Here is a 14,935-nt window from a genome sequence, read left to right on the forward strand (position 1 = left end):
GAGGTCTTGATTATCTCCTACCTAGTCTACTGATTTAGTTTCTAAAGAATCATAGGTTTAAGATGAATTGGTCATCTAGGACCCCGTCTCCGCTGAGGAATCACACCAACTCCATCTTGCCCTAAACCAAACTTTCTGACAAAGGCTGCCAAATGCAGGAGTGTTAAAACAGGAGTGCCTAGAGGCTGTGTTACAACGTGAATAGGCACCTCCTCATTAGGCTGAAGGCAGGAGTCACATAATGTCATTTAGTAATATTAACATGGATCAGCCTTCCGTGTGCAATCACTATGTGATATGGTCATTTATACACATTACACTTTCACGAGCCCATACACCAACTAAGCGTGAATTAGGAAAAAAGTTCTCTTCCTGTGAGTTAATAAAGTTTATAAAGCCAAGGCATGTAGCCTAAAAGGTAGAGTATGCCTGGGTTTCAGTGCCACACAGCCCTCAGCCTGGCATCCTTGTGGTAACTTCACAACTACCACAGGGCCTGGAGACGCTTGTGCCAACAGAGCACAGGGGACATGTGGCAGGGCTACCGGGAAGATCTGAAAGGCTCTTTTTCCTCTGAAACCCACTGCAAAATGTGAAGCAGAACTGGCCTGAGGGAAGCAAATGAAAGATACACCAGATAGAAATAAAAACCCAATGTGAGTCTTAGAAGGACCGGAAGGTGGCACACTCAGTGGAATGCTGGGCAAGCTGGAAAGAGGCGTTACCTGCCCTGCAATGAGGATGCAGGAAGAGAAGCTTCGGTGTTCGATAGTCACTGAACACAAAAAAGGGAATGCCCAGTAATGCCTGTTTCCAAACACTGCCCAGAAAATCTGTTTCCATATATGCGCACCTATAAGTTACTTTCTGTTACCTAAATTTTTAATTTTTAATTCAACTAGCTTTACCTCTAAAATATATAAAAGATTATCGGTTGTCACCATCTTTACTAATATTTCCCTATTCTGAGCCACCATCACCTCTTGGCAGAACTATTACAATAGCTTCCGGATTGGTCTTCCTCCTTCCCTCTTACCATCTTATAATTGAGTCTCTACTTTTAAGCACATCAGTCGGATCCTATTACTCCCCTACAATGTGCAAACTTTTTCAACAATGTGGGAGCCACAGTTTCCAACTCCAGGTCTGTTCCAACTACACCCACAGAGGCTGTGGCTCAGCCAGTCATGTCCAGACACAGATGAGATGCTACAGAAGAGGGAATGAAATCTGGCTTCTCTAGCAGCTGACCAAGGGTTGTGCCAACACCTGCCCAAGTTGGGTTAATGCCCCAAGGGGTGAACTTTGACCAATAAGAGACAGATGAGACTGTTCCAAGAGGTGGTAAGTTTCACATGGCCTGGCTAGAAGATATATCACGTGACTATACAATCAGCTCAGTCTTCCTGCAAGGTTCAGGCATGCTTGGTAATGTCTTTCCTCTTTCCTTGCCTCACTTCCCTTTTTCCTTCATTCTTGCTGCTTTGCGTTTGTACCATTCAATAAAACCTTAGCACCTAGGCTATATCCCCAGCTCTCTAAGGGACCAAAACCCTATAAGGTAGGTAAGATGCACCTTCTCTGTATTCCTATAACACCCAAAAGTTTCCCCTATAACAGCACAGGTTCTGGAGTCCGAAGGTTAATAGTTGTGTGCCCTTTGACAAAGTTATTTCACCTCTGAGCCTTGTTTTCCTTATCTGTAAAATGGGATTTAAATAATACAATCTACCTCACAGGGTTGTTATGAGCATTAAGTGCGATAATCAATGTAAATGATGCCAGGCACATGGAAAATACCCAATAAGACAGCCATTATTATGATTGTCTTATTTATCCCTCTTTTTCTAGTGCTTAATATATCATCGGCAACACCTAGGTGTGCTTAATGCTGATATGTTTACAACAATACATTTCCCCTGTATTTTAAAGATGCCTAATAGGTGGTAAAGACCAAGAAATTTGTATGGTCTCAATACAAAAGACTGAGGAATCTGTAAAAACAAATTATGAATGCTTCCTAGAAAATATTCCTATACTACAAAACTAAAATTAAGTTCATTTTACTTGTGCTTTTTCCTCTTTAACTTGTCAGAAAGAAGTAATTGTCATGAGTACAGGTGTAGTCACTGCATAAAATATATTCCTGATAAAATGTGCACAAATAAGATTTCTGTAAATCAAACCATATTTCACAGGCATTCAGAAAAAAATCACTCTTTAAATGACTTCAACAGAGAATGCTGTGGTAAATTGCTTTGTAAAATGAAGACTTCTTCACATTCATCATGTTTACAGTTTTGATATACCTTAGGTTTTCATAAGGAAGAAAACATAACAGTCAATATATTAAACAAATATATTGGATATATTAAATAAATATATGGATCATTATAGTTATTTTCTCTAATAAAGCAAACAAACTGAATTGAAACAAGAAGATTCCTTTATAACCAGTGTTAAAAAGGAAGATTTCCCCTAAAATAAATCTATATATTATCACTTACATATATTTATGCAGTCTTTCATGTATACATATGTGCATATGAATACTACACACATGTGTATATACTACATACATAGAAAAAAGAGGAAGAAAATGCATCAGAATGCTAATAATGATTACATCTGTATATAGTTAAAAGGTGACTTGTGCTTTTTTTATGCTGTCCTTTATTTTCAAAATTTCTGTAGTGCACATGTGTTACTTTTTAAAATGTCTCAAAAAAGACTTCTTAAATAAATGAAACAATCTGATACTTTCAGTTTTGCTAAAAAGTTAGAAAAGTCACCAGGTTTCACTCTCTGAAAAACCTTTCACAGAGAACATTTCTTTGTTCACCTTGAATTAATGGCATGAAATAAACAATACTGATATTTCTGGCAATCAGTTTTATGATCTCTATTGTTCCTGATGGTCAAGCCACATTCCTACCTCTGTGACTCAACTGACAGCACAGAGGTATTGCTTCGCTTCCTGTAAATGCATAAGGTAAACACGGTGTCCTCCAGCATAGTTAGGCAATGCTGCTAGACAGAATTCAGACGGCTTCTTTATTACAGGAAGATGCACAATTTTCCAGGCAAGAGGTGGCAACCTTGAGGATCCCGCTTTATACTGGGTGTCTGTGCCTTTGCCTATACTGCAGTACACTGACTCTCAATTAGAGGCATATCATAAAGTTATGAAATGTTTGTGTAGCTAATTGGAAAGCTTGCCTTCCTAGAAAATTCTTCATTCTGCAGGTAATGTATTAAGGTCTAGTTGTTTTTTCTCCTCTCCCCTTGCCAGTCTTATTTTAAAGCCAGATGTCAAACACTTAAAAGTGATAGATTTATCTCCTTTATTTTAGAAGGCAAAATGATACAGGATAATAAAATCATGGTGTTTCTCCCAAGAATCATGAAAAAACATGTTAAAAGGTTATGTCCTTAAATCCAACAACTAAACTGGCCATTGTCCACTATCTTTAGAGTTCTGAATCAAGGTTTCTGGAGTGAAAGAAAAAAAAAAGTGGCTCAGTATTTAACCTCCCACATTTTCATGCTGTGTTTGTTTTTCACCTTTTGATGGAGTATATTTATAGCAATCACTCAACACACTGATACCCAGAGCCCACAGCATCCAAAAGAAAGACATTAAGATACTGAGCCATTTTGCTTCTAGTTCAACATCACTAATCATCAGGGAAATGGAAATCAAAACCAGAAATGAGCTTCCACTTCACACCCATTTAGATAGATTGCTATTTAATAAAAATTAAAAAACACCAGAAAATAACAAGTGTTGGCGAGAATGTTAAGAAAATGGAACTTCTGTGTATTGCTGATGGGAGTAGAAAAATGGTGCTGCCACTATGCAATATAGTTAAACATTCCTTAAAAACTTAAACATAAAATTACCATATGATTTACACATAAAACTGAAAGCAGAGACTCCAACAGATATTTGTACACCAATGTTCACTGAAGCATTATTCACAAAAGCCAAAAACAAACAACCTAAATGCCCACCAACAAATGAATAAATAAACAAAATGTCATATATACATACAATGGAATATTATTCAGCCTTAAATGGAATGAAATTATGCTACATGTGACAATATGGCTTAACCTTAAAAGCACTATGCTAACTGAATAATCCAAATATAAAAAGACAAATATTGTATGATTCCATTTATATAAGGTACCTAGAATAGGCAAATTCATAGAGACAGAACGTAGAGCACAGGTTACCAGGTGCTAGGGGAAGGGAGAGATGGGGAGTTATTATTTAATGGTTAGAGAGCTTTGGTTTGGGATGATGAAGAAGTTCTCAAAATGGACAGTGGTGATGACTGCACAACCTGGTGTATGTAGTTAATGTCCCTGAATTGTATACTTAAAAATGGTTGAAATGGTATATTTTTTAAAAAGGGATAGTTGATAATTTAAGCAAAAATAATAACAATATAGCATGGGTTTACAACAAACATAAAAGTAAAATTTATAACATCACAAAGATTGAGAGGAGAAACATGGAAGTACGTGTGCTAGGTTCTTACGCGTTAAGCGAAGTGGTATAATATCACTTGAGGGTAGAATGTGATGTTCAAGATATAGACTATAAGCCTTAAAGCAATCACTAAAATAAGAAAACAAAGTTATGGCTAATAAGCCAACAAAGAACTAGAATGCAATAATAAAATACCAAGAGTGAAAATGTAGCCCAATCCAAGGATTTATCCTTTAAAGAAAATCTTTGATAAAATGTAGTACATATTTTTATCATTCAGTGAATGGTTAGTTTATTAAAACCTACTCAGAGTATAATTAAGTCAATGAAAATAAAAGGCAAAAGTACTTACTGCCCAGACTGGTGATGTAAAGCCCAGAATTGCAGCCTTAGCTCCATCAGCAACATAAGGAATAATATTTTCTCCCAGACGTGTATCTCTGAACAAGGCTCTAAGAATATTTAAAGCATGAACCTAGAATAAAAAAGTTCAAAATTAGTTGTGGGTTAAAGATTGTGTAATTCTAAATACAGGGTGTCCCCCAAAAAAATGTATACACACTTTGAATAATTATTAAGTTCAATGGGCTAGAACTGAAAAGAAAGAAATATCAATTGAGCTATCAGCTTTAAAAGTATGTACATACCTAATAGCATAGCTTCAAAACAAAAAAAAAAATTATGAAATTTAAGAAACAATCCACTAATGAAATAGCAGATTTTAATAAAACATACCTATTAATTGATAAATCCATTTTTTCAAAGTTAGTAAATTTGAACAATGTAATAAAAAAGCTTGATCCAACAGACATATGTAGAATCCTACACCTAACAGAAACATACTTTTTCACGAAACATTCATTTTTTAAAATTGCCTCAAACTTAACCACTAATACAGTCTCAACAAATACCAAATAATTATCTTATAAATTATGCTCTGATCACAGTGGAATAAAGTTGCAAATTTATTTTCTTAAAATACTTTTAAAACTGACATTTTAAAACACTGGTCAAAAAAATTTTTTTAATACTTAGAACTGGGCAATAAATGACAGTGCTACACATCAACACGTGGGATGCACATTAAGTGGAACTTAAAAAAATTAATAATGTTTGTATTTAAAAAAAACTGAACATGAATATGCTAAATGTCATGTACTGCATAATGCCACCCTACCAAGACTGGGAGTCATAGCAGATCTCCCTAATACGTTGAAACAAACCCAAACAGGAAGACAAAATGGGGAGATAAAGAAACAAGCTGCAAATTAAAGAACAAGAGAATTCTCCAGAAGAGCTAAATAAAATGGAAATAAGCAATTTATCTGATATAGAGTTCAGAGTAATGATGATAAGGATGCTCACCAGCATGAAAAAATATATAGAAAACTATGAAAAACAACCACTTACAAATGAAAAATGATATAGCAGAAATAAAGAATACACTGGCCCTGGCCAGTGCTGCTAAGTGGTTAGAGCATCGGCCCACACACCAAAGGGTCTCAGGTTCTATACCTCATCAAGGGCACATACCTGGGCTGCAGGTTCCATCCCCAGTGTATGTAGGAGGCAATGGGTCTATGTGTCTAACACCACATGTTGATATTTCTCTCTCTCTCTCTCTCTCTCTCTCTCTCTCTCTCTCTCTCTCTCTCTTCCCTCATCTCCTTTTTCCCCCCTCCCTCCCTTCCTTCCACTCTCTCTAAAAATCAATGGAAAAAATATCCTCAGATGAGAATTAACAACAAAAACAAAAATACACTGGGCCCTGGCCAGTTTGGCTCAGTGAATAGTTTTGACCCATGGACACAAGGGTCCCAGATTCAATTCCAGTCAAGGGCACGTACCTTGACTGCAGGCTCAATCCCAAGCCCCAGGTAAGGGTGCATGTGGGAGGCAATTAATCGATGTGTCTCTCTCACATCAATGTTTCTCTCTGTGTGTCTCCCTTCCTTCCTCTCTGTCTAAAAATCAATGAAAAAATATCGATTGAGAATTAACAACAACAACAAAATGCACCAGAAGGAATAAATAGCAGATTAGAGGAAGACAAGGATCGGATCAGCAAATTAAGACAGGGTTGAGCCGAAACCGGTTTGGCTCAGTGGATAGAGCGTCGGTCTGCGGACTGGAAGGTCCCAGGTTCGATTCCGGTCAAGGGCATGTACATTGGTTGCGGGCACATCCCCAGTGGGGGGTGTGCAGGAGGCAGCTGGTCGATGTCTCTCTCTCATCGATGTTTCTAACTCTCTATCCCTCTCCCTTCCTCTCTGTAAAAAATCAATAAAATATATTAAAAAAAAAAAAAAAGACAGGGTTGAAAAAAATCACTCAATCAGAGAACCAAAAAGAAAAACAATTAAAAAACAGGAGGACAATTTAAGGGGACTATGGGACAACATGAAACATAATATGTACATCATAGGAGTACCAGAAGGGGAAGCAAGTGAGCAAGGTATAGAGAACCTGTTTGAAGAAATAATGGCAGAATACTTCCCTAACCTGGTGAAGGAAAAAGTCAGCCACATTCAGGAAGCACAGAGAGTCCCAAGCAAGAAGAACCCAAAAAGTCTCACACCCAGACACATCATAATTAAAATGACAAAAATTATAGACAACAAGAATCTTAAAGGCAGCAAGAGAAAGCAATTTGTTAGCTAAACTCTACAGGCCAGAAGGGAATGGCATGAAGTATTCAAAGTAATGAAAAGCAAGGATCTAAAACCAAGACTACTCTATCCAGCAAGGCTATCATTCAAAATAGATGATGAAATAAGAGTTTCCCAGACAAAAAAAAGGCCAAAGGAGTTTATTACTACCAAACCAGCATTGCAAGAAATGTTAAAGGGACTGCTGTAATAATAAGAAATAGAGAGAGAAACACAGGCATCTTACATAATAAAAAGGTAATATTTAAATTACCATCACTCCGCTACACCCACGATTGGGCCAGCGGGAGACACGGGGCGGGACTCGGGGTGGTTGGGGTGGTGATTGGGCCGGCAGGACGCTGAGCTCGCGTTGCCAGCAGCGATGCGAGCTCAGCGTCTGCGCCATGGCTGTGCTGCGGCACAGACAGGCCTCTGGGGCAGCGAGCCGGCGTTTTGGAGGTTTGGAGGCGGCGCGGCTCCCCAGGGAGGAGTCTGGCGGCAGTTGGGCCGCAGGAGCATGTGGCGGCGGCCCCAGCCTTCCTGGGCGGGAGGCAAAGGCAAGACCCCGGCCTGGGCTCCGGCCGCAGGAGGACCATGCCCCCGCCCCGCCTCGCCCTAGGGGCCCAGGGACTTCGGAGCTGCCGACCAGCGGACAGACAGCTTACATGTGCATGATTAAATCATGCACTGGGCTTCTAGTAAAGAATAAAAATGGCCCATCCGGTATGGCTCAGTGGTTGAGTGTTCATCTATGAACCAGGAGGTCATGATTTGATTCTTGGTCAGGGCACATGCCTGGGTTGCAGGCTCAATCCTTAGGAGGCGTGGGGGGGGGGGGGGGGGGGAGGGCAGCTGATCAATGATTCTCTCTCATCATTGATGTCTCTATCTCTCTCTCCCTGAAATAAATAAAAAGAAATATATTTTAAAAAATAAAATGGCAATGAATAAGGACCTATCAATAACCTTAAATGTAAATGGATTAAACACTCTAATCAAAAGACATAGGGTAGCTGAATGAATAAGAAAACATGACCCACCTCAGAACAAAAGACTCATAAAGGATAAAAGTGAAGCATTTACTGAGAAAGCTTAGTAAAGAAGTATCTGGCAGGCATTTATCATGGTGGAGTGGGGTGGAGTGGAGCTGTGAGGAGTATTTAACCCAACTTCATACACTCACACACACACACACACACATACTTGACCCACCTTTAACATAAATAAAGGGTATAAGCATTAGCTAAAATTAAAATCTGAATATACCAAAAGTCAGACACTACATTTTAGGGAAAGATCCAACTGCTCAGTTTACAAAATGTAGATCAAGCAACATAAAATTTTAAAGTGAAAGCACATTCATTATTTAATTTAGAGATGCAATAGTATTACAAAATATCCAAGTTGGATGTTTTCAGAAGAGTTTAAAAGTAGTTCATTTTGGTCAATATATATATATCAATTAAAACAATAGTTTATTTTGTGGACAGAAATAACAAAATAAAACAAAACAAACATATAAACAAATCAAAATAAGCTTCAAATGTCTGTCCTATCTTCAAGAGTTCTACATCTTTAGTGGATAGGTTTTTTTCTTTTTAAGTATAGCAAAGATTTAAAACCACTGCCTTCCTAGCAGGGTTTGTGTACTTCTATTATTACCTGGGGGACTGTACTCTGTGAGTCATCAGTAGGCCCAGCCAAAGAGATTAACTCTTTCATTGTTGTTTTCAACAAATCCATTTTGCCTTTCTTAGGTTCAGATGCCAACAGTGCCTATGGAAAAATAAGGCAAAAATTAACAAGGCTCTTATTTTGCTACTTCCCAGAATCAATCCCAAAATGCAAAATCCCCTCTATAAAAACATGTAATATCAAGCAAATTCATTAAGCCATGTGTCCTTAAGCAAGTAGTTTAACCTTTCTATCTCTCAGATTCTCCAACTGTAAAATTGGGTAAAGGTGATATCATGGGAAACTTCTAGTTTGCTTGTTAATTAATATAATTCTAAGAAGTTGAGAATGGCTCTTGTTGACAACTCTTTTAGGACCATAATTAGGTGGCAGGTCTCAGATAAAATAAGCAAGTCAGTTTAGTAACAAATTTCCCCAACAAGAAAATACTCTTTATTCAAAAACAAAAACAAAAAGCCTGGCCGGTATGGCTCAGTGGTAGAGCACTGACCGATGCACCAGGAGGTCATGGTTCGATTCCCAGGCAGAGCACATACCAGCTTTGCGGGCTCGATCCCCAGTAGGGGGCATGTAGGAAGCAGCCAATCAATGATTCTCTCTCCTCAATGATGTTTCTATCTCTCTCTCCCTCTCCCTTCCTCTCACCGAAATAAATAAAAACACACGGAAAAAACACAACCCAAACCTCAGGATTAAATTTAAGAACTTGAAAATGCCCTTGAGATTGATCAGTTATTTAATTCTTCACACAAGAGTCTCTATCTGGAGGACTATCAAACTGTAGCACTGGGAATGCCACAGGACAAAAGAAAATATTATAAACTTGAAAGGGGTGCTATATGTGAATTATCAAGAGATGCTTATTTATTTTGTGTTAACATTTTGCCAATGTTCAATAAACATAAAAATAGGATATCAAACCACTTGAGACAATAAAAAGGAATGAAGTACTGATACATGCTAGAACATGGATGTACCTTGAAAACATTATGCTAAGTGAAAGAAGACAGATACAAAAGATCACATTATACCAGTGGTTCTCAACCTTTCTAATGCCGCGACCCTTTAATACAGTTCCTCATGTTGTGGTGACCCCCAACCATAAAATTATTTTCGTTGCTACTTCATAACTGTAATTTTGCTCCTGTTAATGAATCGTAATGTAAATATCTGTGTTTTCCGATGGTCTTAGGCTCTACAGCAGCGGTTCTCAACCTGTGGGTCGCGACCCACAGGTTGAGAACCACTAGCAGGGTTGCCTAAGACCATCAGAAAACACAGATATTTACATTACGATTCATTAACAGGAGCAAAATTACAGTTATGAAGTAGCAACGAAAATAATTTTATGGTTGGGGGTCACCACAACATGAGGAACTGTATTAAAGGGTCGCGGCATTAGAAAGGTTGAGAACCACTGCATTATACGGTTCCATTTATATGAAATGTCCAGAATAGGCAAATATACAGAGACAGAAAATAGATTAGTGGTTGTGGAGGGCTTCAAATAACAGCCGTATTTCATAGGCATGTAGCTATGGCTCCCAAGAACGAAAAGTTTCAAGCTACTCAGTTTCTCCTGATTTAGTACTGTGAGGACTTTGGTTTTTATTCTTTGGATTCATGAAGGTGATAGTCTCTTAATTTCAGCATTATGGAAATAAAGTATTTTCCTTTCCAATAGCAATACCTGGATATGCTGTAATGGAGCAATCTTTAAGGTATAATATTAAGTGAAAAAAAGCAAGGGGCTAAACCATGTATATAATATGCTTTCGTTTGTGTTAAAAAGAAAACACAGACACCCATTCTCATATGGAGATGGGTTCAGGAGTCAGACTGCCTGGGCTCAAGTCTTAGTTCTGCTCCTACCTCTGTGGCCTTTGGCAAGTCACTTAACTTTATAAGCTCCAGTTTCTTCATCTATAATACACAGACAATAACAGGACCTATTTCATAGGGCTTGAGGAAGGATTAAATGAGATAATATGTGTGAAAAAAGTACTTACAAATGTTAGCGACTATTAAGATTATTTTATACATGGACATTTTATGAAAGGGTTTAAAAGAAACTGGTTGCCTTAGAGTCTTAAGGGTCTTGAAATGAGAGAAAGACTATGTTTTTATAATTCAAAAAAAGGTAATGTGTACTTCCTGGAAGTGAGCAATGAATGTGCCACAGTGATGTCAGTCTACTTAATAAACAGGCAGAAATCTATACCACCCTCTGTTCATTTCAAGGCTGACCTCTTCGAGGGTTTGTTCCAAGAACAGATCTATCCAGGAACATACTGTCCACACATTAAAACAAAGCTACAAATGCTATAGTACTAAAAAGACAGAAATGTCACTTATGCAATGCTCCCTCAAATGTCAAGTAGGTCAGAATATGCTATTATCAAAAGACAAATAAACAGCTATGGTCTTGCAGATACACACCTGTATGTAGAAAGGAATTCCAGCACTGCGCCTTGTAGCACAGAGTTTAGATGAAGGATCACTGCATTTAATTTCCTCTAAAACATTCCATAACCACTGTTCTGGTAGCTTTTGCAGACTCACATTAGGGCATCTAAAAGGCATAAATAAGTGAACATTTGGAATTTTTATGTACCAAAAGTTAGAAGTACAAACTATCCTATATAATAAAAGCCCAGCGACCATAAAGGCAGAAAGACCAGAACTACCACTTGACCAGTCACTATGAGGTGCACTGACCACCTCTCGGTCCCTTTCCCCAGCCAGCAGGCTCCAATCGCCAATGGCGAACAGGGACTCAGGGTGGGTGGTGGGGGATGCGGGCAGTGCCAGGCCAAAGCCCCCGCCCCGCCGGTCGCCCCACACACAGAGAGCAACCAGTGTCGGGGGTGGGGCCAGCGAGCGGGTGGGAACGGCCGACCTCTCGGTCCCTCCCCCAGCCGTAAGGCTCCCATTGCTGGATGGCAAACGGGGAACCAGGGTGGATGGCTGTGGGGGGCGGGGCCAGCTGCCAGCAGCCTGGGAAGATGGCCCTGATCGAAGGCTAGGCCTAGAGACCGTACCCATGCATGATTTCGTGCGCCAAGCCACCAGTTAATACATATTATCACTGTTAGAAAACAATACATATCCTTACATTTGGAGGGAGAAAAACTAAAAAATGTCTCACTTTCTATTTTTCTGTTTATTATGGGCTTTAGGATTTGAAGCTATTGAAGATTCTATTCTTACAAAAGCATAAAAAGCATGTGTCTTATCTGCAAAATAAGCTTTCACACTGAGGCTTGTACCGACACTCAAAATGTTCTAAAGACAGTTAATCAAGCTCTCACAGATGTTCTGTAGTACTGCAAAACTCCAGTATCCACAGAGAGAACATAACTGTATACATGATGGTAATTTATGTTCTATAGTTATAAGAGATTATACATATTCAAAGAAAATACATTTAAAGTACATTTTAAGTATATTAGGGTTAATTTACTCCACAATGGCTGAGCAGGGAAAAGAAAAAGAAAAAAGAGAATTAAAGCAAAAGTCCTCTTTTTGTGATCTACCCATTCACACACAAAAAAGTTGGAGACACAGAGGTGAGTGAAAACTACTTGATCTAAGAGTAAAGGTGGGTTTCATATACTTGTATTTTCTTCCCCACCACAGGACCACTGGCAATGTAAGACTGGCATATAGATAATGCTGCAGTCTAGGGTCAAGAATCCTGTAGGAGGAATTCACCATGTAAGGGGGAAAAGCAACAGCAGAAGATGGGGTATTTTCCTATTTTCTTATCAAGTGCACTAAAATATCCGTACAACAAATACTAGTTCAGTCATACTCCCCAACACTGTCACATATCTGGCATATATAGGTTCTACCAAAACCAACCAATTGGAGAAGTCAGGTCTGGGATCAGAGTAAGCCATTTCGACATGAAACATCCTTCCTTCCCTGAACTTACAATGGCTCTTGACTGTTAACAAATCTTGATCTCATTTTCCATTTTGATAAAATCTTCCAGCTTGAAAGGTTGCCTATGACCTGGCCCACACCCTTCTAGTTGAATCTAACCTTAAAAGTTTTTCCAAATTTCTACACAGAGCTTTTGTTCTAGTAAAGTTGTTCACTTTACTGGTCCCCATCTCCACTCTCCATATTCCCAACTCAGCATTTGCTTATAGTCTCCACACTTATCCCAATCATCCAAATTGGAGAAACTTCCTCCAAATATTGCATTTCACAAGAACCTTTTCTTTCTTGAAGCTTCAATGTACTTAGAGCAACTACTAGGCACAAGGTGTACAAGGGGTCAGTACAGTGCCACAGAAGAGGCGGAATTTGTGCTGGATTTTGAAGGATGTGTGGTCAGAATGGTAGAAGGCCCCCTATGTGGGGTTAAGGAAGTAGGAGATGAGATGACTGAGAAAATACTTTATGTAAAGGCATAGAGGCAATTCTCTCATTTGGATTCTGGGTTATTATAACTATAAACAGTTAACCAGCCCTATTCATTCCCTTGAGTGTTGCATACCAAGACTAAATGCTCCTTGTTAAATTGGGGAATTTGAAAACAAAGGCCAGAAGAATGTTTACCAAGGTCAAGGCTGGCAAAGTGCCCTTCACAGAGCACTCTCTGCCCACTGCCAAAGATCCAGGAACCTCAGGAACTCTGGGAAATGCTCAAGGCACCAACTTCTACCATCCAGTCCAGACTTTCTTGTTCTGCTTTGTAATTCCCCTGGATCGTATCAGCTTTTCTGCAGAATACCTCAGTTGACTGGTTTCCTATTTAGACTCTGTGTTGGACCTTATTTCTATGATTCCCTTGATTCCTAGTTCTGCATCTCTCCCAGGCCAGTCCTGGCCCCCCAGCCATATACAAGAACTGGCCCAATAATAGATATTCCTTAAAATAACTTTAGAATATTCAAGAAATAAATGAAGAAATAACTTCTATTTTAAAAGAGCAAGAAATTATCAGAAACACACAGTACTGAAGAACAAGCCCTCACGACAATAAAGATTCTGGAAATATTGGAAATGAAAATGTACTTTCGAGAAAATAACAGGTAAGATGAATTCTAGAGAATAACTTAAAAGATAGTTTTCCGGGAAATGCACCCAAAATAGTACACAGAAAGACAAAAATACAAAATATATATGTGTGTGTATGTATGTGTGTACTCCAACTCCTTTATACAACTGGGGACCTTAATTACTGTTAATAAACTGTTTTCTTACATTAACTAAATGACTCACCACTGGCCTACAGAAATTATTTCACCTGCAAACAAAAAGCATCTAATATATATTAAACATGAAGTACATTTAAAGCCAAAATATGAAGCAAAATTCCCAGAAAATCATTGAGAGTCAATTGTCAGAAAACTAGTTATGTATAACCTCAATCTGCCAATATCTTCATGTCCTAAATAACAGTTAATTTACCAAGCTGTTATCACTAACGGCTTTTAGCACAAGAAGGAAGAAAATCTTTTCCCTTTCCCATAAACAGACCTTCATTTTATCAGGTTTAAGAGCAACTCCAAATGAAAATTCATTATAATAAATAAGTTATTTGGCCCTAACCGGTTTGGCTCGGTGGATAGAGCATCAGCCTGTGGACTGAGGGGTCCCAGGTTCGATTCCGGTCAAGGGCATGTACCTTGGTTGCGGGCACATCTCCAGTAGGGGATGTGCAGGAGGCAGCTGAACGATGTTTCTCTCTCATCGATGTTCCTCTCCCTTCCTCTCTGTAAAAAATCAGTAAAATAAGTTATTTGGTCGAGAAAAATAAATAACAATAAAAACAAAGCTTTTTATCTACTGATTGATTGTTAATAAACTTTTACCTTACCAAGGTGCCTTATTTCTCCTGCTTGTTTTTCACTTGTTAATCATTAAAATAGTTATAAATAATGCAAGAGAGAGAGTGAGTGTTTATTTTGGGACAAAACCAGAATATGTCCCAAATCTATATATATATATATAAAAGCCAAGTGACTGAACGACCGAAACAATCAGAACGACCAGAATGAGTGATCACTATGACATGCACTGTGGCCGGCCAACTGGTCCGATCGGAGGCAGGGCTGGCAGCCAACCTCCCGCATCC

At 38.7% G+C, this 14,935-nt stretch overlaps 1 protein-coding gene across 2 annotated transcripts in view; it reads right to left on the reverse strand.

Moving 5' to 3' along the window:
* The window catches only part of THADA (THADA armadillo repeat containing), a 295,937-nt gene that overhangs the window by 216,853 nt on the left and 64,149 nt on the right, over positions 1-14,935 (reverse strand). For both annotated transcript variants that reach the window (XM_079792262.1, XM_079792261.1), the window contains exons 23-25: positions 11,284-11,416; positions 8,812-8,925; positions 4,851-4,973 (exon numbers count right to left, since the gene is read on the reverse strand). In XM_079792262.1, coding sequence (XP_079648388.1) covers positions 4,851-4,973; positions 8,812-8,925; positions 11,284-11,416 — 370 coding nt within the window. The remainder of the gene's footprint in view (positions 1-4,850; positions 4,974-8,811; positions 8,926-11,283; positions 11,417-14,935) is intronic.

Source organism: Cnephaeus nilssonii (assembly GCF_951640355.1).
Source record: "Cnephaeus nilssonii genome assembly, chromosome: 15".
Lineage (NCBI taxonomy): Eukaryota > Metazoa > Chordata > Mammalia > Chiroptera > Vespertilionidae > Cnephaeus > Cnephaeus nilssonii.